We start from the raw sequence: 23,831 nt of genomic DNA on the forward strand, positions 1-23,831 counted from the left end.
CTTACAATATTATCGGGGACTTCGTACTGGGGGTCGATCATGCCGCGGTACGTGAGAGCCGATTTGCAGAACAAATGCTCTTTCCATTCTTCCCACCATTGTTTGTATGCCTGAGTAATGAAGAGGGCCGGGATCCAATCTGATAGATCGGCATCTGTGTCGGCATTTGGTGGCAGTTGAGCTATTCTGGTCCACTCGAGAAGACTAATGATGGTTTCTCTGGGTTTTATCACATCGGCATAACAGAGTGCAATCGGTAGCTGACCGAAAGCTAGATGACGGGCTAGTGCCGATGGGTTGTAGAATTCATAGGTCTGGTTGGAGGCTTTCCCACTGCCAAAGAAGTTTACTGGTATAGCTCTGGGAGTGATAAGAGCCATCATCACATCACGATCTTTATTGAGAGCATCATCGAAGGGGTGAAAGGTCAGAGGAAATCTGGTGTCTGGGTCTTCATAAGGCATCCATGCTCGCTGTTCTTTGCTCAAACCCTCGTAAAGAGTCTGAAAGAATCAGCTGACTTGATCTCCATTGCCTCCAGTACCAGGCAAAACTATGATGGCTTCACCATAGTTTAAGGGAGGACGGATTGCCGATTCTTCTTCATCTAACTCATAATCCTCTGCTATATACCTGGGGAAATGTTGTGCAAAGAGGTCGAATTCCAGTCGCTTGTGCATATGGAGGCTGAGCCACATGTTGATGAACCACCAAGGGCACCCTAAGTTGCCGATGGGTTGACCAAGCAGTAATTTCTGGGCTACTTGGTGGAGAAGATGATAGGCAGAACCAAGCAGGTATCGGCCGAGGGGAAATCGGCCACCGTTGGCTAATCTCTCTGCTGCCGGTAGGTAGACAGAGGTTGGTCCTGCCGATCGACCACAGAATACAAATTTGTCTAACCACATGTTCAGGAAGGTCGTCTGTTCCTTTATGTTGACAGGCCCTGTTCTACGGTACTTCTGAATGTACCCAGACCAGCCACCGATAGAGCGAGTTTCCACCTTAGCGCTAGGTTGGGTGTCAAATATGTGACTACTATCGGCAGTAGATACATCTAAGCCAGTGAGCATAAGCACATCGGCAAGAGTGGGAGAAGCAGGGCCATGGCCGAAAACAAAAGCATTAAGTGTGTCCGACCAAAAGTATGAAGCAGCTATCAGTAGCGACTCGTTTCTCTCCATATCGGCAAGAGACAATCTGATGCACTGATCCAGTTTTCGTTCACCCCATTGGACCTCATTTGAATTATTGACTCTCAGGAACCAATCCTTCCATCCCGTGGTAGGATTGGGCTAGGAACGGAAAGCATCCTTCCATAGATCTAAAGAGAAATTCTCGGCTCTAAAAGGGATTCTGTTTGTCTCCGCATTTATAAGATCGGTGGGATCCAAGTTTCCTAGTGGACCAAGGCATTGAAGGTGTGGTTGATCGGTAGGAATAACGATTTTATTGGCCAAATCCTAGAAATTTTTGGGAGCGAAAAGAAGAACAAAAAGAAAAAGAATTTAGTAAGATGGACTGCGGATCAACAGGGATACAATGAAAGTGCAGGAAGAAGAGCAGTACGCTAACCTCAGGAACGACAAAGTTGATGGCCATCTCCTCGTAGGGGAGAAGATTGAGAACTTGGGGGTTGTTGGAGGAGGTTCTTGTTCTTGGAGCTCTCGAACAGTACTGCCGCCAGAAAAGCAGAGTCGGAGCTATAGAATGATGCGATGGAGAAGGAGTACCCAAAAAGGAACTATTTATAGGACAAAACGGGCAAGGGCAAATCTGACTTATCTCTTCGCCGTATCCGTGAAATCCGAGGATACTCAGGAGGATATGGTAACTGTTCGCACGGTAATCAAGGGATTGCGCAGGTGATTTGACAAGAAGCGGTCATGATCTGGAGATATTTCACTATGCGGGATTTCCTGGTCGGTCCATCGGCAGCTCCCTCTAACGGTAATATTGCCGATGGGCGAATAAAATGGAGATGTCCAGTTTGGGAGGTTGAGGAATTCGAGGAATCTGTGGAAGAATCGGGCCAGAGTTGTTCGGCTTCAACGGTCGGTTACCAAATTGAGAGGATTAATTGCGGAAAGGCATCATTACTGTAGAGAATTTCGGAGCATTAATGATTTTATACTCCAAAATTGGGGGGCATGTGTTGACACCATTTTTTGGACACGTACCCAGGGATCGGTAGAGTACAGATTGGCAAGATAGGACACAATAACTGGTCTGCAGGGGAGTTGCCGATGAAGGTGATTGCCGATGAAGAGACAGCTGAATATGGCTAAGTCCATAAGTGGTGACGCGTTCATGCTGATGATCAGCGTTAGCCTTTGCCGATGGCTGTGATGAGGAGTCTGCCGATGACTCGGAAGGAGAACGTGAAGGTTGCCGAATGATCCATGGTGGTGTCCCAGTTTGTCACGGGAGAATAGTTTTGTGTTTTCCTTAGTTATTTAAATCGTTTTGTATACGGATTCAGTTTAATTTGGAATTCGAGTCCTAGTCGTGTCTGATTGTAGCTCTTTGAGCAGAGTATAAATGTAGACCCTAGGGCCTTGTAATGAGACAATCTATCAATCAATCAAACACAAGTTTTTACTCATATTCCAGTATCTACTTTTCGACGACTTCGTCATATTTTTCCTTTTACTACGAGTTCTTAGGAGTTCATCGACTGAAGCTCGGCGTATTCTCGAGTTCCTCGTGAATACCTCTTGGCCGTGACATCCGGGCGCATCGCTGTTGTCGAGACCAAAGTATTCGAGTTATCACCATTGCCGATAGTACGGTCAAATCGGCTAGCACTCCTTAACGTTTAAATCGGGTATTAGCCCTTTGTGTTTGTAGACCAACTTTTGCATCAACAACGTCGAGGGTCCACCGTAAATCATGTAGCAGTCGTGGATGGCTGGGAAACCCTCGTCTTCTTTGTCGTCCCCCTTGTCGGCGCTCTTCTCTTTCTTCTGGTCGTCCTTCTTAAGCCCCAGGCCGTCAAAGTACCTTTTCAGCATGCGGCAGTCTTCAAGCTTGTGATTTGCCCCTCCCTTATGGTAAGGGCAGGGCTCCTTTAGCATATTGTCGAATATAGCTCCCTCAGGGGGTCCTCGAGGCTTTTTATGCTCTATGGCGGCAACGAGATCGTCGTCGAGGGCCTCTCGTTTGAACGGCCGTACTTTCTTCTTCTTCTTGCTTTTCTTGGGCCCTCGACTGGAACCCTCATCGTCGTCGGTTGGCGCCTTGCCTTTGCCTCCTTCGTAGCTGAGGAAAGCACCGACCGCTTCCTCCCCTGCAGCATAGTTGCCACCACGTCCATTAGCTCGTCGACGGTCTGTGGGCGATTTCGACCTAACTCCTGCACCAGATCTCGGCAGGTGGTGCCTGAGACAAAGGCCAGGATGACGTTGTGGTCGGGGATGTGCGGCAGCTCGGTGCGCTGCTTCGAGAAGCATCGAGCATACTCTCGGAGAGTTTCTCCTGATTTCTGCTTGCACTTGCTGAGGTCCCACGAATTGCCGGGTCGTATGTAGGTCCCTTTGAAGTTGCCCTCGAACACCCTGACTAAATCAGTCCAATCGTGGATCTAGTCGGCAGGGAGTTCCTCGAGCCATCTGCGGGCGGTGTCGGAGGGGAAGAGTGGCAGCTGTCGGATAATGGCTCGATCGTCCCCTCGAGCGCCTCCCAACTGATAGGCTAGCCAGAAGTCTACCAGCCACAGCTCTGGCTTGGTTTCGCCATTGTATTTAGCGATGCTAGTCGGGGGTCAAAACGGGCTAGACAGCGGCGTGCTGCAGATTGCTCTGCTGAACACGCGAGGGCCCGGTGGTTCTAGAGCCATACGGTCCTCGTCGCTGTCGTATCGTCCGCCACGGTGGACGCTGTAACCGCGCTCCTCCGCATCCCCATGTCGACGGCGATGATACGACCTCCTTGCAGTATGCCTCCATTTTTGGGTCATGGCAGCTTGAGGCCTTCATCACTTGGTCGATGACAAGCTGAGAGTCGCCTCGAACATCGAGGCACCGAACTCCTAGCTCGATGGCAATTTTTAGCCTGTTGACGAGGGCCTCGTATTCCGCAACATTGTTGGATGCGGCGAAATGTATTCTAATGACATACCTCATGTGGACGCCAAGGGGTGAGACGAACAGCAGACCAGCCCCAGCTCCCGTCTTCATGACAGATCCGTCGAAGTACATCGTCCACAGCTCTGCTTGAACTTGAGCTGGGGGGAGCTGGGAATCCGTCCACTCCGTGACGAAATACACCAGGGCTTGAGACTTGATGGCCTTGTGGGGCGCGTAAGTGAGGGTCTCACTCATGAGCTCGACCGACCACTTGGCGATCCTCCCTATGGCCTCTCGACTCTGGATGATCTCTCCCAGGGGGAAGGATGAGACCATCGTGATAGGGTGACCGAGGAAGTAGTGTTGCAGCTTGCGTCGGGCGAGGATCACTGCGTAGATCAACTTGTGGATTTGCGGGTACCGTACCTTGGTTTCCGAGAGCACCTCGCTGACGAAGTAGACCGGTCTTTGGACAGGTAGCGCGTGCCCTTCTTCGGACCTTTCGATCACCACAGCCGCACTGACCACCTGGGTTGTTGCAGCGACGTACAGGAGCAGAGGTTCTGCGGGCTGAGGGGGAACTAGGACCGGGGCGGAGGTCAATGTTTTCTTCAGGCTATCGAGGGCTTCTTCGACTTCGGAGGTCCAGGAGAAACGCTTGGCCTTTTTCAGGAGCCGATATAGTGGCAACACCTTTTCTCCTAACCTCGAGATGAAACGGCTTAGCGCCGCCAAGCACCCCGTGACTTTTTGCACTCCCTTGATATCTCGAATCGGCCCCATTCTTGCAATGGCCGAGACTTTCTCAGGATTGGCCTCGATGCTGCGTTGGGAGACTATGTAACCCAAGAGCATGCCTCGAGATACACCAAAGATGCATTTCTCGGGGTTGAGCTTGATCTTATTAGCGCGTAAGCAACCGAAAGCGATTTCGAGGTCCTGAATCAGGTCGCCTCGTTTCTTTGACTTGACAATGATGTCGTCGACATATGCCTCGACCATCGACCCTATATGTTCGCCAAACACGTGGAGCATGCATCGCTGGTATGTCGCCCCAGCGTTTTGGAGCCCGAACGGCATGGTCACATAACAATACATCCCAAAAGGCGTAATGAAAGATGTCGCGAGCTGGTCGGATTCTTTCATTTTTATTTGATGGTAACCAGAATACGCATCAAGGAACAAAAGGGTTTCACATCCCGCGGTAGAATCAACAATTTGATCGATGTGTGGTAAAGGGAAAGGAACTTTCGGACATGCTTTATTTAGACTTGTGTAATCGACACACATCCTCATTTTCCCATTCTTTTTCTTAACTAATATAGGATTTGCTAACCAGCCGGGATGGTGAACCTCCTTGATGAATCCGGCCGTCAAAAGCTTGTGGATCTCCTTCCCAATGATCTTGCGTTTCTCCTCGTCGAAGCGACGCAGTCGTTGTTTTGGAACCGGCTCAAATTTCCAAGGAGTGCTCGGCGACTTCCCTCGGTATGCCCGGCATGCCCGAGGGACACAACGCAAACATGTCGGCGTTTGTGCGGAGAAAGTCGACGAGCACGGCTTCCTATTTGGGGTCGAGGTCGGCGCTGATCGTCAGCACCTTGCCGTCGGCGTCCTTGGGGTCGAGCGGGATCTTGTTCGTGCCTTCTGCTGGTTCGAAGCTGCCCGCGTGACGCTTGGGCTCTGGAGCTTCTGCAGCAAGGGCCTCGAGATTCGAGGCGAGTTCGACGGAGTTCTCGACGGCTTCTCCATACTCGACGCACTGGACGTCGCACCTGTACGCATGCTCGTAAGAGGAGCTGACAGTGATGACCCCCTTGGGCCCAGGTATCTTTAGCTTCAAGTAGGTGTAGTTGGGGATAGCCATGAATTTGGCGTAGCCCGGTCATCCGATGATGGCGTGGTACGTGCCTCGAAATCCCACCACTTCAAAGGTGAGAACCTCCTTCTTGAAGTTGGCCATCGTGCCAAAACAGACCGGTAGGTTGATTCGACCCACCAGCAACGCCTTCTTTCCTGGTACGACCCCATGGAAGCTGGAGCGGTGTCCTTTCGATGCCGAGGAAGTCAGGAGTCTCGAGGTAGATGATGTTCAGGCTGCTGCCACCATCCATCAGTACCTTTGAGAGCCTTGTGTTGACGATGATGGGGTCGACGACAAGCAGGTAGACGCTAGGGGCGACCACCTTGTCGGGATGGTCGTCGTCATTGAAGGTGATGGGGTGCTCGACCAGTCGAGGTACTGGGGTACCGCCATCCTTACTGCAAAGACCTCACGGCGTTCCCTCTTGCGCTGCCTTGCGGTTAGCTGCGTCGAGGGTCCACCGTAAATCATGTAGCAGTCGTGGACGGCTGGAAAACCCTCGTCTTCTTTGTCGTCCCCCTTGTCGGCGCTCTTCTCTTTCTTCTGGTCGTCCTTCTTAAGCCCCAGGCTGTCGAAGTACCTTTTCAGCATGCGGCAGTCTTCAAGCTTGTGATTTGCCCCTCCCTTATGGTAAGGGCAGGGCTCCTTTAGCATCTTGTCGAAGATAGCTCCCTCAGGGGGTCCTCGAGGCTTTTTACGCTCCATGGCGGCAACGAGATCGTCGTCGAGGGCCTCTCGTTTGAACGGCCGTACTTTCTTCTTCTTCTTCATGCTTTTCTTGGGCCCTCAACTAGAACCCTCATCGTCGTCGGTTGGCACCTTGCCTTTGCCTCCTTCGTAGCTGAAGAAAGCACCGACGGCTTCCTCCCCTGCAGCATAGTTTGCCACCACGTCCATTAGCTCGTCGACGGTCTGTGGGCGATTTCGACCTAACTCCCGCACCAGATCTCGGCACGTGGTGCCTGAGACAAAGGCCAGGATGATGTTGTGGTCGGGGATGTGCGGCAGCTCGGTGCGCTGCTTCGAGAAGCGTTGAGCATACTCTCGGAGAGTTTCTCCTGATTTCTGCTTGCACTTGCTGAGGTCCCACGAATTGCCGGGTCGTATGTAGGTCCCTTTGAAGTTGCCCTCGAACACCCTGACTAAATCAGTCCAATTGTGGATCTAGTCGGCAGGGAGTTCCTCGAGCCATCTGCGGGCGGTGTCGGAGGGGAAGAGTGGCAGCTGTCAGATAATGGCTCGATCGTCCCCTCGAGCGCCTAACAACTGACAGGCTAGCCAGAAGTCTGCCAGCCATAGCTCTGGCTTGGTTTCGCCATTGTATTTAGCGATGCTAGTCGGGGGTCAAAACAGGCTGGACAGCAGCGTGCTGCGGATTGCTCTGCTGAACACGCGAGGGCCCGGTGGTTCTAGAGCCATCCGGTCATCGTCGCTGTCGTATCGTCCGCCACGGTGGGCGCTGTAACCGCGCTCCTCCGCATCCCCATGTCGACGGCGATGATACTCGTTGATGTCGTGTCGTGCGTTGTGTCGCTGCTGATTATCGACGGGGTGGTTTTGGACAGGCACTGTCTTCTTTCCTCGAGAGGGTGGTTGCTGATGGACCGACACCCCCCTTTCGTTTCGGACGGGCTCGTTATGCTTCTCCGAGGCTGCCCCTCGACGTCGAGAGGCCGAACTCTCAGCTTGCTGAGCTGCCGCTACTTGAAGCTGAGTCTGCACTTCATCTCGAATGCGCCATGCTTGGGAGTTTGAAGGTGCAGGCATGTTACGTAGCAGCATGGTTGCTGCCACGACATTCTGGCCCGCTTGAGGGAAGTGGGTGATGGGTTGTTCTGGTTTCCCGTCCCCGACAATCTGTCGGTGTACTTCTCGAGCCCGTCCGCGCGCACCTCCACCATGTGGGTATGGTTGGTCCTGCTCGAGGACCCGCTCGAGCTGGGCAAGGCGCTCGCGATCTTCATCAAGCATTGCTTTGAGCTCTCGTAACTGCGCAAGTTGCGCGGCTTTGTCTTCCTGAGGCGGAGGGTCGACCTGACCGTTGTTCCCAGGTGTCCTGGGGTCCTCCCTTGCTACAGGGGCTCGGCCGCCGGCGACAACATCTTGTGTTTCGTCTGTGGTTTCTGCCTCTCCGTCGATATTGAAGCATTCCCTCGTAGGGTCGTAGCTGTCGGACTCAGAGTCGGGATCTGGCTCTGCGGCGTAGAAACATCCGCGTCCTTCTTCCGCCAGTCGTTGCCTGAGCGAGGTGATCGTGTATCGCCCAGGTCCTAGGCGTCGGAGGCCTCGTACCTGGGAGAAATCCGGCAGCTCGGCTGCCTGCTGCTATGTTCCGGCGTCGCGCGGGAGGACCATTGGTCGCTCCACGTACGTCTGGGCGTTTAGGCATATCGCCCAGGCGAGCGATGCCGCGGCGTTATCTAGACCGAACGGGAGTGTTCTTCTAGGGGCGAACAACCCGTGCGGTAGTAGCGTTGTCGAGGGAGGGAGCACGTGGGGAGCGTCGCCACCCATCGTCGCCGTGCGGCCATCATGACGTGGGGCCGCAGTGTCTGCGGCTTCGGCACGCGGGGCCGTCGACTCCTGCACCGCCGTTCGTTTGGCACGAGCCGACGACCGTGAGGAGGCAGAGGGGTGGTGGCGGCGCTGTCCACGCCGCTTTTTCGGCGGGGAGGCGTGGTGGCGAGGCTGTCTTGGAGCCCTCAATCGTGCGGGCGCAACGCGAGCTCCTCCCGGTCCTTTGACCGAGAGCAAGATCATGTCGTAGCCGAAACCGGTAGACATGAACTCGAGGCTCCCGAACCAAATCACCGTGGAGCGCGGAATCGGTGAAACGAGAGTGGCCATCTGGAAAGAGATGGGAAGTCGATGAAAAAACACGCAGGACCCCTACCTGGCGCGCCAACTGTCGGTGTTTTCCCCCCGGGGGGTCACACCAATGAGTAAAATTTGTGTGCGTGTTCCCCTTTCCAGATGGTGATGCAAGAAAGACACAAAGATTTATCCTGGTTCGGGCAAGAGAAGGCCCTACGTCCAGCGGGGGGGAGATGTTTCTATTATCTTGCACCTAAGTGCTTGTACAGGGGTGAATACAAGTCGGTATTGTGGATGGATGGAGATGAAGTATGGTTGCTCTTCTACGTATGTCTTGTGTCCCCTATCCCTTCCTGCGCCTCCCCTTTTATAGTTCCAAGGGGAGACTTAGAATACATGGCGTAGGTGATAGAGTAGGGGTCGATAGGGGTATGGTACGCTGACCTACTCGAGGCTTCCGTACCGGCGTGGCCTCGAACCATCTTGTTACTCAGTACTTGGATGATGATTACGCGTGCCTCTGAATCCGGCTCCTGCGCGCCGTCCTGGGTTGGCTTAACTGTGGGCACACCTGTACGTCATGGCTGCAGTCACGTCAGGGTGGTTGAGGTACTGTCTTTCACCGCCCGACCCTTCTTAGGGAAGAAACGCGTTCGCTTGAGGGTCCAGTGCCGCGCAAAGCCCTACTGATAGGAGCACTGACTTTGGGCGTCTCGAGGGGGGTTGTGACAAGACGTTCCGACCGTCTTGCTGCGCCCTACCACGCTCTGGCTCATCTGGTGGACAAGGCTGCAAAAAGGGGCGATTGGATGGGTGCTTGCTCCCTATCACGCTTCCCGTGACTGTCGGGTTCGGTGAGAACGCGGCAGGTGCATTAAATACCCTGGTTCCTGTACCCGCGTCAGGCGGCGGACGGCGTCCTTGCGTTCGAGGCCTGTTGATTCGTACGAGCCAGTTTCCGTATTCGACGGTCGTTGTTCGGTCGAGCCTTGGTCGATTCGCACGACGCTCTCTCCGTGTTCGAGGCTATGGTCGTCGTCTTGTTTTGGCAATCGCACGTGCGATCGGGGGGCGTCGAGTGAGGGGCCTCGATTTACGTACAGGTCCTCTCGTTATATGCGCCGGTTAGGGTACCCCTTACTGATACCCTCGACAAGCAGAAACCTTAATCCTTTGGGAACTCAAACTTGTAGTGATATCTTGTTAGCGATTTGGGAACTCAAACTTGTCTTTATGTGTAGTTGCTTTACTATCTAGATAGGTATCATCACAAGTTGCCTATCCTAGTGTCCTCGGTGAGTGCATGAGTTGTTATCAAGCCTGATCGTTGTGCTTATCTCATAAGTTGCCTTAAGACTGGACCTTCTTACTTAAAAAAATAATAAGAGCTTACACGTGTGATGCTAACCTAACCACAATGGGTTCTTTCAAAGGCTGATTAATTGCCTGTGATATGTCCCTATGCCTATTTGTGTGGAGCTATACCCAAAGTCTTTTGGACCCCTTGCTACCTATCTTAAAAACCATCTTGTCCCTAAAGACTTAATTAAATTTTTTCCTCATAAACGTGACTTGCGTAAGAAATTGGAATGCTTAAGACAAGGCAACAAGTCTATTCACCAATGTTATGCAGAGTTTCAAAAGTACATAATACATTGTGAGATAGTAGAGGGCACAGTAGATAAAACTGTTTGTTTTTTGTGGTGGTTTAAGGCATGAATACAGGATATTGTTTATTATTCCTATGCTTGCAGAAAAAGGATTACATGGATATCAGTTAAGGAACCAAAACAACGTATTGTAGGGGTGAAGCAAGTGATAGATCAAGCATCTTGCCAGCAGAAACAAGCTCCTAGCAATGTTACCTAACAGCTTGCCCAGAAATCTTGCTCATCCTGACAAAACTGCCAAACATGCCACAACTAATCTTACCTAATAAAGAAATTTGGCGAGATGCGTGAAAGAACCACCCTAACACTTTGCGGATTAATTTCAAATATATAGGAAATCCGGCTTCAGCAGCTGAGGCTCCTTCAGAAGGTAGTGTAGGTAATACACTAATGCCTTGTTTATTTCCTTCCAAAAGTCAAAAACTTTTCAAAATTCTGCGTCACAATCTTACAGCATATACATAAAATATTAAATATAGATAAAAAAAACTAATTACACAGTTTACCTATAATTTACAAGACGAATCTTTTAAGCTATTTAATCTATAATTAGACAATAACTATCACATACAATGATACAAACGAAAATACTACAATAGCACGAAAAGTTTTTGCAAGGAAACTAAACAAAGCCTAATACTGCAGTAAAATATGATGAGATCAGTAAAAATGAAAAAACAAATTTATAGTTATTTTGTATTTTTTGGCTTATTCGTTCATTTGTGTCTAAGCTGGGAAATTTTATCTATGAAGATTTAGAATCTACTAAAGAATTTCAAATTCACGTCTCTACTCTAACCGAAGAAATGATATGTTAAATCATAGTCAAAAATCCATAAATGTGATTCAAACTTGACGGAATTAGTAACCTTTCCTGCCCAAGAAAATACAGAGGAATTGCTGAACATTTTTGCTCAAGAGAGCACGCACGATAAGAACCAATGCCTCACCAGAAGGCTTATTTATTTGCAGAAATTGCACTGGTCTCCAAACTCGGAGGAGGCAGTACAAAAATCACCAGATCTGGTATAATATAGCAGTAAACGAATTTACATCCAACAAGGAATCAGCACTGAGCTCTACTACTGTACCCACCCAATCGACATCCTCATCGACTATCCGGAAAATGTAGATCCCAAGTTCCCAACTTCCCCATGAGCATTCCTAAAAAGATCATTTGACCGATCTATGTAATGCATAGCATTGTGAGCATCCCAGTTGCCTTCTAAATCTGCAATAAATAAATAAATAAATAAATAAATAAATAAATAAGAATAAAAATTACACATGGAAATATCAAACAGAAGAAACAATATATTTTTCAATTGTTAATTTTCAATCGCTGCAGATACAAGCTCAGATACAAAATGCGAAAGTACCCATAAGCTTAGAACTATCAATTAGCATGACACCGCAACTTCCAGGCTGCTATGACAAATGAAAAAATATAAGCTAGCATTAACATGAATAGTGTGGTCAACATTTTGTCTGTCCCATGTAAGATGCAGATTGCCCCCTAGGTTTACAAAATGAAAAGGTTCAACGACTCATTTGAATACCTTAATATCAACAGATTTAAAATAGGTGGCATTAAAAGGATTATGTCTGTTATGCCAATAAAGTTGCTCGTGTTATTTCATAAGAACAGCATGCAGAAGATATCTTGCAATGCTATGTTTTCACTATGGAAAACAAATGCTGATAGTTTCCCAAAATATTTCATGTGTAAACATTGCAGGTTGAAAAAGTATTACTGGGAAAATTTCATATGGCAAAAAGTACAAACCATTATACCAAAAGGAATGGCTGGTTACTAGCGAAGGAATTCAAGCTAGTCTCACCCAAATATTTCCTACCCACCTTAATTCTCGTCCCTAGATCTACTTTAAACTCGGATCCAACGCATCTAACTCTTCCACACCGATCTGACAACTGACTCGGTCGGAAACTCTTTACATTTACAACTTATTTGTCTCATACATTGGCTTCCAACGCCTGTTTTTTTTCCACCAAAAGAAATTTTACCCACTTGCCATACCCATCTCCCTTCCCGATCCACCCTCCCTCTGCCGGCTGTGTACACACGGCTCCCTTCCTCTCGTGTGGTTCTCTCTTCCTTGATCACGGATGCATATCGTTCCATCTCCCCCCGCTTTTCTTTCTTCGCTCGCATAACTGCTCCCTCCATCCCATCTTCCTGCACTCCAGCATTGCAGCTCCCGTAAGACGTCACGCCCTCTGACATGGCCGCCGGCCACTGGACACTCAACTCCCCTCCTCTTGTGTGGTTCTCTCTTCCAGCACGACACATCCAGAAGGGCCAGGGGACGAAGCAAGCATTGCGTGGCCGAACACAACCCGGGGCGGAGGAGAGGATGGCCTGATGGCTCAGCGCAGTGGCCAGAGTGCATGCGTATGCAACGACCAAGGCCCTTATGCGAGAAGACACCAGCGGTGCCATGCACAACGCACAGCATGGCAGCAGTGGCCATGGATCTGATGCGCATAGCGGCAGCGTCTGCTGCTGCCTGAGCGTGTGCGGCGACCGGAGATTAGCACAGCGGCACCACTTATGCGTGCATGGTGCAGGCGCGACGTTCACACAGCCGCATCTCAGATGGCTGCGGCCAATCTCGTGGCTGCTAATTGAGATACGGTTTGGGGATTCTTCTTTTTTTAAAAGATTTGCATCTCTGGTTTTTGTGTTAGTCCGATCCCCTTCCTGTGTGCTGTACTCCCCCCGCATCCAAACCAATGGATCAGCTAATCATACTCGAGGTTTCTTTAATTTGGGGATTTGCATCTTACTTAAGAGAACACAAAAATGGATGTCAAATAAACCGATTGCTAATTGTTTCTTGATTCGGCAACAACCTTAGACATAATCTCATCTCATTGTTAAAAGTATGGACCAATTGATTTAGGAAAGAAAACTCACCTTAATCATGTTTAACAATTAATCTAATTCTTAAGGGGTAAAGCTAGACATCTTTACGCATGAAAAAAAAAGAACTGAAACATGCATTCTCTCCTAGGTGCCCGTGCGCTACAGCAACCACTACTATTCATGAAACACACCAAATGGTATGTTATTTAGGTTTCAGACATGATTTTGACCGAAAATGGCAATGAGGGAAGTGTGAATTATTCCAATGGCAGTGAAAAAAGAGGTAAAATTTCCAATGGCACTAAGGGAATTGGCTCGAATAAAATTTACTAGCAAGTCATGTCTCTTTTGTGAATGGCAAGATTGAGTTGTAAGGTAGCCGTTTAACTGTATTGACTATGGTAACCGAGTGAGCTACCTGCTTTTTTTTGCTGACAAAATAAGTGTGACTTCATTGCTTTTCCATTTTAGCTTAAGTCAATAGTTCATATATGGCCAATCGTTTATTTTAACCCTACGAATATACATGATCATTTTGGTGTTGGCTGCGAATTAGATTGCCACACCATCATATCCAGCTTGTTGACAACAGTCATGCATGATTTTTTTTTCTATTCTTTAATGGTAGGCCCTTTTTACATTTCGGAGTATATCTGTCAGCTTGTTTCGTTCAACCAAATTGGATGAGATTGTGTTCATGATCATTTCAATGAAGATCAATCTTGTATAAATTCTTTTGTGGTCTATCTATTTGCAACTCTCTCAGAGTGCAAACTAAAGGCTTTGGTGTTATCCAGTTGTTTTAAAATCAAATAATGTGGAGCTTATGTTGGGACTTATTTTTCAAAAAAAAAATGCAGGACCAGAATCTTCACGCGAAAATGTTTCTCCTACATCCCTTGGAAGATAGATTAGAGGATCCTATGTTAGCAAAGATTTAGTCTGCTAATAAAGTAGTGTTCATATTTGGATGTATTGTTAGAAAAGCTAGCACAAATTAGGATGCAATGTTAGAAAACAGGCTCAAAAGATGTCACTGAAATGATCATTCATGTAGTGATGTATGTATGTTCCTTTTGGTTGTGACTTTTATTAATTGATTGTCCTTATTCAATAATCCAAGTAGCAACATTGCTTTTGTTGAGCATAAGTTTTAGCTAAAGAAAAAATATATATATTGTACTTGTACTATATATGAAAATAAATACCAAATAAGTTATTGTGACCTCTTGAAATCCTCTCACCGAAGTTGTCATCAATCCTGTTTATTAGCTGTTTAGTTGTTTTTTATTTTCAAAAAATATTTAATAAAATATTGTGTACTTAATCTCTTGTGATGAATTTTTTTAGACACATGCTGACACGCACGTGCATATAAACTAGTTATAGGAAACAGGATACAATTTGAGAGAGAATAGCAATAAACTATTTATCTCATTTTGTAGATTATAGTAGCATCACCAACATCAAAATAGTAACTGAGATTTTTTGGGTTGCCGGTGAGGGGATCTCCTTGGTGCCACCAGGATTCAATCCAACTGGGGAGGGTAACAGCAAGAAATATGTTAATTTTTTCGCCTATTTCTTGTACCACAGACATGTTACAAAGCAACCAACTGCTAAATTAGGGCTTCCAAATTCAAAATACACCAAAGCCACAAGGTCAGGGGTGAGCGACCACACGAGGTCGCGAGGGACGGTCATAGCACCAGTCATGTGCACCACAAACTGCCCGCCTCAGGCACCTTGTATAAGAGGTTCTGAACATATGGGTGAATTCCTTCCTGTGCTTCCAGAAGGATGATCAGGGAATTAAGTCCTTCCTTAACTGCACTATATATTCTCTAATGGAATGGTGACCAAACTAGTGTTGATGGATAAGTCTTTGTACTGTGGTCGTTGTGGGGCTGCAGCACATGGTCCTTGTGACCCTGCTGCATGGTGGTCTTTGCTGCCCATCTAGGACAGCATCTTGGACTAGCTTTAGGACAGCATCTTAGGACAGCAGTTAGGCTAGGACAGCATCTTAGACTAGCATCTTGGCATATGCTTGGCTGAATAGCAGCCTATAAGTATGTATCCCCAATCCCTCAGGTTGGTATGGCATTGTGTGAGAAATAAACCAGAAAATTGTCCCAACTCCTAGTGTCAGCGACTAGTGTCAGCGACTAACAACTGGTATCAGAGCCATACTGTCCTGTAGCCTGAGCATCTCCTGCTCATCTTCTTTCCTAGCCTCGCAGCAGCCCTAGCCGGTAGCAGCAGCAGCTCCAGCTGTCCCTGCTCACTCCTCTCCCTCTGCGCAGGCGAGCAGCAGCTCGTCTGAAGCAGCCCTCTCTCCATGCAGCAGCCCCCCAATAGCGCGCCATGTCCGCAGGGCAGTCTCGGCGCTCGGTCGCCTCGAGCACGCGGAGTCGGCAGGAGGCCGAGCTCGCCGTGGCAGAGAAACGCGAGCGAGCGGCAGCAGAGACCGCTGCAGCGGCGGCAAGGGCGTCGAGGCTGGCAGCGGCGGCAGCAGATGCAGCGCGTGCGGCGGTAGCGAAGTTCTTGGTTCTGCGCGGCAACGTTAGCAGCTCCATCTCTACTGACGATAGCGCCGACACGGATCTTGACGCACTGGCGAGGGAGGCAGCGCAAGAGCGGGCAGTGCGGTGGGCAGCCGCGCACACCCACGAACGCGACGGCAGCCCAGACAGGCGTGGTCGCGCTAACGGCGCCCCTGGAGGAGGCATGCACGGCGGTGGCGCTCCAAGAGGCGGCGCGCACAGCGGCGGCGCTCCTGGAGGAGCGCACGATAACGGCAGCGGATCGGTCGATGGAGAGCGCGGCCTTCACAGGCGGCGTGACTTTCTCTCCCCAGACCAGAACCATGGTTACCACGGGTTCCAGGCTGTTGTCAGGGATGTTGGCCCTGGCGGTGGGTAGCCTACTCTCACCAAGACCAACTACGTTGAGTGGGCTGCGGTGATGAAGGTGAGGCTCCAGGTGTGGCACATGTGGGAGGCAGTCCGGTACGGCGACGTCGACTACGACCAGGATCGACGGGCGTGGGATGCCTCATTGCTGTAGTCCTGCCCGAGATGCAGTTCTCGCTTTCCAACAAGCGGACTGACAAGGAGGCTTGGGACGCCATAGCTGCAGCACGCATCGGCAGCGATCCCGCCTGCAAGTCCACACTGCAGGCACTTCGCAAGGAGTGGTAAAACCTGGACTTCAAGCCAGGTGAGGACGTTGATGACTTTGCTCACCATCTCAACACTATGCTGCAGAAATTGGTGCAGTTCGGCGACGACACCTACGGCGAGGAGAGAGCTTTCGAGAAGCTCTTTCGCTGCATCCCCGAGAAGTACAAGCAGATGGCTCGCTCGATCGAGTCTCTGCTGGACCTCTCTACGATGTCGATCGAGGAGGCGATAGGTCTCTCTCGGGGCTGGCGCGCCGCGATGCAGTTGGAGATGGATGCGGTGAAGAATAACCTCGTGGTCACCGCGCGATCACCCTTAAGTGGGTGTTCAAGCTAAAGAGGGATGAAGTCGGCGCCGTCGTCAAGCACAAGGCTCGCTTGGTGGCACGAGGTTTCGTGCAGCAAGAGGGGGCCGATTTCGACGTTTTCGCTCCCGTGGCACGGATGGAGTCTGTGTGACTCCTTGTTGCGCTAGCTGCCCAGGAGGGCTGGCGTGTTCATCACATGGATGTCAAGTCGGCGTTTCTAAACGTCGACTTGAAGGAGCGTGCATCAGCCCCACAACGACCACAGTACAAAGACTTATCCATCATTCTCCCCCTAAGTCTTGTGCATCGTCTTGCGGGAAAGTTGAACCATCCCGGGATTTGCCATTCCCGGCACGGAGGGCAAGGTGCTCCGCCTACGCAAGGCCCTCTATGGCTTGCGGCAGGCACCGAGGGCGTGGAATGTCAAGTTGGATTCCACGCTAAAGGGGATGGGCTTCTTTTTTTGCGAACAAAGGGGATGGGCTTCGAGCAAAGCCCGCATGAGGCGGCCATCTACCGGCGGGGCAGTGGAGGAAATGCCTTGTTGGTGGGTGTCTACATCGACGACTTGGTGATCACCAGCATCAAGGATGCGGAGGTGGCGACATTCAAGGAAGAGATGAAGGCCACCTTCCAGATGAGTGACATGGGGCCTCTCTCTTTCTACCTGGGGATCGAGGTGCACCAGGATGACTCCGGGATCACGCTTCGACAAACGGCCTACGCCAAGCGCGTCGTTGAGCTAGTTGGGCTCACCGACTGCAACCCAGCTCTCACTCCAATGGAGGAGAGGCTGAAGCTGAGCCGTGACAGCACGATGGAGGTGGACGCTACACAGTATCGACATCTTGTGGGGAGCCTTCGCTACCTCGCCCACACATGATCGGACTTGGCGTTTTCCGTCGGCTACGTTAGTCGGTTCATGCAACGACCGACGACTGAGCACCAGCAGGCTGTGAAGAGGATCATTCGCTATGTTACGGGGACTCTCAACCACAGCCTCTACTACTCGAGGTGTCCTAGCGTGGCACACTTCGTCGAGTACAGCGACAAGTGACCACGCGAGCGATGTCTACACCAGCAAGAGCACAAGCGGGATTCTCTTCTTCCTCGGCAAGTGCCTCGTTAGCTGGCAGTCAGTCAAGCAGCAGGTGGTGGCCCTGTCTAGCTGCGAGGCCGAGTACATAGCAGATTCCACCGCTTCGACTCAAGCGCTCTGGCTCGCTCGACTGCTTGGTGATCTCCTCAGCAGAGGCACTGAAGCGGTGGAGCCCAGGGTGGACAACAAGTCCGCTCTAGCCCTGGCAAAGAACCCCATTTTCCATGAACGGAGCAAGCACATCCGGGTGAAGTACCACTTCATCCGAGGCTGTTTGGATGAAGGAAGCATCAAGGCGAGCTACATCAACACCAAGGATCAGCTTGCGGACCTGCTCACCAAGCCTCTTGGGAGGGTCAAGTTCCTTGAGCTCTACTCCAGGATCGGGATGGTTCAACTTTCCCACAAGACGACGCACAAGACTTAGGGGGAGAATGATGGATAAGCCTTTGTACGGTGGTCGTTGTGGGGACTCTAGGGTTTGTGGAAGCCAAGTCAGATACCTCTTTGTTCATCTATCACCGTGGCACTGAGACTGCATACCTAATGCTCTATGTTGATGACATTGTCCTCACAGCCTCCAGTGAGTCACTCCTTCGGCGGATCATCGCCTCTCTTCAGCAGGAGTTCGCTATGAAGGATCTGGGTGCACTACATCACTTCCTCGGGTCACTGTTGAGCCTCATCCTGCTGGATTACTCCTTCACTAGCGGCAGTACACTCTTGATATTCTGGAGCGAGCTGGATGACTAACTGCAAGCCCTGCTCCACTCCGGTTGACACACAGGGCAAGCTGTCAGAGGCCGGGGGCACCCCAGTGACCGATCCCACTGCATATCGGAGTCTTGCCGGTGCACTTCAGTACCTCACCTCACCTTCACCCGGCCCGACATCACCTATGCAGTTCAGCAGATATGTCCACATATGCATGATCCCCGGGAGCCACACCTCACTGCTCTCAAGCGGATCCTTCACTACCTCCACGGCACGGTTGACTTCAGCCTACTCCTTCACTGTCGGTCCTCCTCCACCGAGCTTGTCGTCTACACTGACGCCGACTGGGCCGAGTGTCCGAACACTCGCCGCTCCACCTCCGGCTACGCAGTCTTCCTAGGCGGCAACCTGGTGTCCTGGTCGTCCAAGCGCCAGCTGGTCGTCTCCCGCTCCAGTGCCGAGGCGGAGTACCGCGTTGTTGCTAACGGCGTGGCTGAGGCTTCCTGGCTCCGGCAACTTCTCGCCGAGCTCCATAGCCCTCTCTCCCGGAGCGCGCTGGTCTACTGCGACAACGTCAGTGCGGTGTACCTCTCCACCAACCCGGTCCAGCACCAGAGGACCAAGCATGTGGAGATCGATCTACACTTCGTCCAGGATCGGGTTGCCATCGGCGATGTTCAGGTCCTACACGTCCCAACCACCTCCCAGTTCGTCGACATCTTCACCAGGGGTCTCCCATCCTCGACCTTCACCGAGTTCCACTCCAGCCTCAACATCACCAGTGGCTAGTTGCGTCTGTGGGGGGCTCGTGTGTTGTGTGTTGTTCTTCTTTTCGTGTCCAGTCTGCAAACTCTGCTGCGCCGGTAGTTCAGACTGCGGGGGGGTGTTGGAGTATAGGTTTGAGTATTGGCCCATGTGGCTAAGCCCATGAGGCCCATGTATGCTCTCTATTGCTACCCTCCTAGGGTTAGCCTAATCAAGGAATGACAGTTGTCTAACACTTACAAACTAGACTGGAGGAAGTTAGAGGTGGAAGATATGCATTGGAGACTCTGCAAAATCAAATTTGTCAAGAATTTGTGACCGGAGTGAGTAGATTCACTAGGCCAATAAGCCAACCCTATTACCTTAACATTAACTCTCCGTAAACCCAGCAAGTCTGACCTGTTACCTCTTACTAACAGGGTGGCTGATAATCTTCCTGGATAGAAAGCATCACTCATGAATAAGACCGGTCATTAATCTTCCTGGATGGAAAGCATCACTCATGAATAAGACCGGTCGTCTGATCTCAGTATGGGTGGTACTCACTGCTATCCCGATCTATCCTATGGTTGCCATGGATTTACCAAAATGGGTGTTAAAAGCCATTGGTAGAAAAGACGAGGCTTCTTGTGGAAGGGTGGCCAATGGAGGTAATTGTCTAGTCTCATGGGAAAAGGTTGAACGCCCAATAAGGTTCGGGGGGCTAGGCATTCATAAACTTGAAACTTTGGGCTGGTCACTCTGTATCAGATGGCTGTGGGCACAGAAGACTGACAAGGAACATCTTTGGGGAGGTTTACCAGTGCAAGTCCCACGTATTGCAGAGCATGCTCCCAACCTGATCAAGATCATTCCCAAGAGAGCTTTGAAACAATGTACAGTGGCACAAGCTTTACAGAACAGAAGTTGGGTGGCTGACATCAAGGGGGCCATGAAAATTGAAGTTTGTTGGAACACTTGCAACTCTGGGACATGATTGACAATTTTTCTCTTCAACAGGACACTTCCGATCAGCACCAATGGAGACTTGCACGATCAGGCTGTGGCATTTTTCACAGGGACCATCAAATTTGCACCTTGGAAGCGAATCTGAAAATCTCGGGCCCCTCTTCATTGCAAATTCTTCATCTGGATCACGATCAAGAATTGCTGCTGGACAGCTGCAAAGCAAGGCCTTCGATCCCTTGTGTGATCCGGCTGATGAAACAATCCAGCATATCTTGATTGGTTGTGTGTTTGCATGGCAGGTTTGGATAGCTATCTTTTCTGTGTTGGGATTGCTTCCTTTTGCACCAACACCAGAAGACTCCCATTTTAGTAGCTGGTGGAGCAAGATAATCAAGGCGGTTCCAAAGGAGATAAAAAACGGGCTTAACTATCTTTGTTGCTTGGGAGATGTGGAAACATAGGAATGACTCTGTTTTTGAGAGAGAGAGTCCCTGCATTCAAAAGGTTGTACTTGTAGTCTATGAATGTAATCTGTGTTACTGGGCTGGTGCTAAGGCATTACAACAGCTCCTTTGTAGGTCATTGCCACCAGCTGCTTAGGTTCCAGATGGGTTTTTTGGTCGTGTTTTTTTCTTTGCAGCAAGTGCTGCGGTTAGCCAAAGAATTGGCTTTGCCTCTCATAATAACATTCATAATTTTATACTAACCAGATCATCTCCTAGTTTGTGTGGCAGACTAGCAGCTACAAGTAAACATAACAGTCCTATTTAGTTACTAGTTTGATAATTGATTTGGTCTACTTTGATGTGAGGCTACACTATCAAACTATTTAGATGGTAGTTTCAAGTCAATTCAGCATATTATCTTACCATTGCTATTTCAATAGTAATGTGTTGTGTTGTTAGAAAATTGTTGGCCCAGCTTCCTAATGGATTTGAAACCTTGCAATAATGAAAGCTTAAGTTGACCAATTACTAGTATCTAGCATGTATCTAGCACAAAAACTATCCTTTTCTTTTTGGTCCAGGATTTTATAAACAACCAACAGTCTTAAGAAAACTGAATACCACTAAGAACCATGTGGTAAACTCAGGGTTTCCATACCAGCTCTTTAAATAAAGCAAAATAAAATCCTTAGCAGTTTTTCAATTGCATTGAAGGAAACAATATCAATTTGGACCAGTTAGATTTGTAATACTGAAAATAGAAGCTTGAAGTGTTGTGAAATAAGACATGCAGTGTCATGTGCGGGCGCACATACACCAGGCGCAGACGCGCCCACGACCTTCGCCGCGCGGCTGAGCGGGCCGAGGCTGAGCGGGCCGGGCGCGTGGGCCAGGCGCTGCAGGGGCCAGCCCCTAGTGGCTAAAGACGGAAACTTAGATTAGAAGTTCCTAGAATCAGGGATATCCTTCCTATTAGATTATTTAGTTGTTTTGGAAGTTCCTAGAATCAGGGATATCCTCCCTCTTTTAAGTTGGGCCATTGGCTATATGTACTTGTAATCGGGTGACAAAGAATTAAGCAAGAATCATATTCCTAATCTCCCTATCTCTTTCTGTAAGCCTGCTGTTGAGGGGGATAACCTCACCGGAGAAGACGGCCGACGGCTACGAGCTACGTAGCCGCGGTCCAGCCAGTCGGGGGCTCGACGCCCTTGACAACCTGGTATCACGGTCTCGTCGGTCCTCTCCCACCCGCTCCACCAGTTCTTCTACAGCCGCCGCCCACCACCTCAGCCCCCCACCATCGCCGCAGTCCTCCACCGCGCACGCACCGCAGCCAGCAGTCATGAGCGAGCACCATCGCCAATGTGGTGGCCATGCTGAAATCCCTCTCCGAGGAGATGACAACCATGAAGGCCGACATGGCGGCCATGAAGGAGAAGTCGGCCTCGTCGTCGGACAGCGGTACCGGCGGCCACCCGGAGGGGCCCCGCGATCTGGATTGCCCCCCAAAATTCCAAAAGCTGGACATCCCCCGCTACGACGGCAAGAAGAATTCCGAAGCTCTTCATCAACAAGTGTGAATCCTATTTTCGCCAACAGCGCACCATGGCAGAGGAGCGCGTGTGGATGGCATCGTACAATTTGGAGGACGTCGCGCAGCTCTGGTACGTCCAACTCCAGGAGGATGAGGGCACGCCGCCGTGGGGGCGCTTCAAGGAGCTCCTGAACCTGCGGTTTGGGCCTCCTCTCCGTTCAGCCCCGCTGTTCGAGCTCGCCGAGTGCCGACGTACAGGGACTGTGGAGGAGTACTCCAACCACTTCCAGGCCCTCCTACCTCGCGCGGGTCGCCTAGACGAGGCTCAACGCGTCAAGCTCTTCACCGGCGGACTCCTACCACCGCTGAGCCACGCCGTCCGCATCCACAACCCGGAGTCGCTCGCAGCCGCCATGAGCCTGGCACGCCAGGTGGAGCTGATGGAGCTCGACCGGCAGGTGCCACCTCCCCCGCGGGCGCCCCCGCACGGCCTCCTCCCGGCTCCCGCGCCCCAACCAGTGCTCCCAGCGCCATAGCAGCCGCTGGCGCTCCCTGCTCCCCCGGTGGCCGCCACCCAGCCACGATGAGGGCACCCCGATGCGCCTCACCGCGGACGAGATGGCGGAACGACACCGTCTGGGTCTCTGTTTCAATTGTAATGAAAAGTATACCTGTGGTCATAACAGGTTCTGTCGGCGCATCTTCTGGGAAGGCGTGGAGATCGACGACGCTGCAGACGTTGCGGGCGACGCGGAGCACGACGCCGAGGCGCCCTGCTTTTCCCTGCAGGCCGTGGCGGGCACTATGCATGTCGTCGTGGCCCTCAGCGCTGCATCCCTCGTCGCCCTCCTCGACTCCGGCAGCACGGCGCTCCGGTCTACCTCTTCGCCAACGTCCACTCCTCACAGCCTTGGTCGCCAACGGCAAGCGGGTCACCTGCAAATGGGTCATCCGCAACGCACCCCTGCTCGTCAACAGCGAGTCGTTACCAGCCGATCTCTACGTCATGCCACTGGTCGGGTATGATGTCGTCCTCAGCACCCGGTGGCTGGGCGCGTTAGGGCCCATTGTTTGGGACCTCAGCCGCCGGCGCATGTCTTTTCGGCACCACGGGCGTCCCGTCTCTTGGACCGGCATGGCCAGTCCGGCGGTGCCGACCCTAGGCGCAACAACAGAGGCCGGCCCGCTCCTGGAGGCACTGCTGCTCTCATTTGGGGGGCTCTTCGCGTACCCCGTCGGTCTACCCCCCAAGCGTGCGCATGACCACCGCATTCTGCTCAAGCCCAACGCGCCCAACGCCCAGCCGGTCGTCGTCCGGTACCCCGCCGCCCACAAGGACGAGCTGGAGCAGCAATGTGCCGCCATGATTGAGCAAGGGATCGTCCGCCGCAGCGACTCGCCGTTCTCGTCGCCCGTCCTCCTCGTCAAGAAGCCCGATGGGTTGTGGCGCTTCTGCGTCGACTACCGAGCGTTCAACGCGCTCACCGTCAAGGACGTGTTCCCGATTCCGGTGGTCGACGAGCTCCAT

At 51.1% G+C, this 23,831-nt stretch overlaps 2 protein-coding genes across 4 annotated transcripts in view; one reads left to right on the plus strand and one right to left on the minus strand.

Annotated features, from left to right (window-relative positions):
* Positions 11,271 to 23,831, minus strand: part of LOC110432934 (E3 ubiquitin-protein ligase UPL1-like) — a 34,640-nt gene continuing 22,079 nt past the window's right edge. For all 3 annotated transcript variants that reach the window (XM_021454199.1, XM_021454200.1, XM_021454198.1), the window contains one exon: positions 11,271 to 11,646. The gene's annotated coding sequence lies outside the window, so the exon portion shown is untranslated. The remainder of the gene's footprint in view (positions 11,647 to 23,831) is intronic.
* On the plus strand, positions 17,273 to 17,677 carry LOC110432675 (uncharacterized mitochondrial protein AtMg00810-like). Its single transcript, XM_021453456.1, has one exon. It carries the CDS (start codon positions 17,273 to 17,275, stop codon positions 17,675 to 17,677), a length of 405 nt encoding a protein of 134 aa, XP_021309131.1.

Source organism: Sorghum bicolor, chromosome 2 (assembly GCF_000003195.3).
Source record: "Sorghum bicolor cultivar BTx623 chromosome 2, Sorghum_bicolor_NCBIv3, whole genome shotgun sequence".
NCBI lineage: Eukaryota > Viridiplantae > Streptophyta > Magnoliopsida > Poales > Poaceae > Sorghum > Sorghum bicolor.

Coding starts and splice junctions, on each gene's coding strand:
- LOC110432675 (XM_021453456.1), top strand. CDS start 17,273: ATGGGCTTCGAGCAAAGCCCGCATGAGGCGGCCATCTACCGGCGGGGC.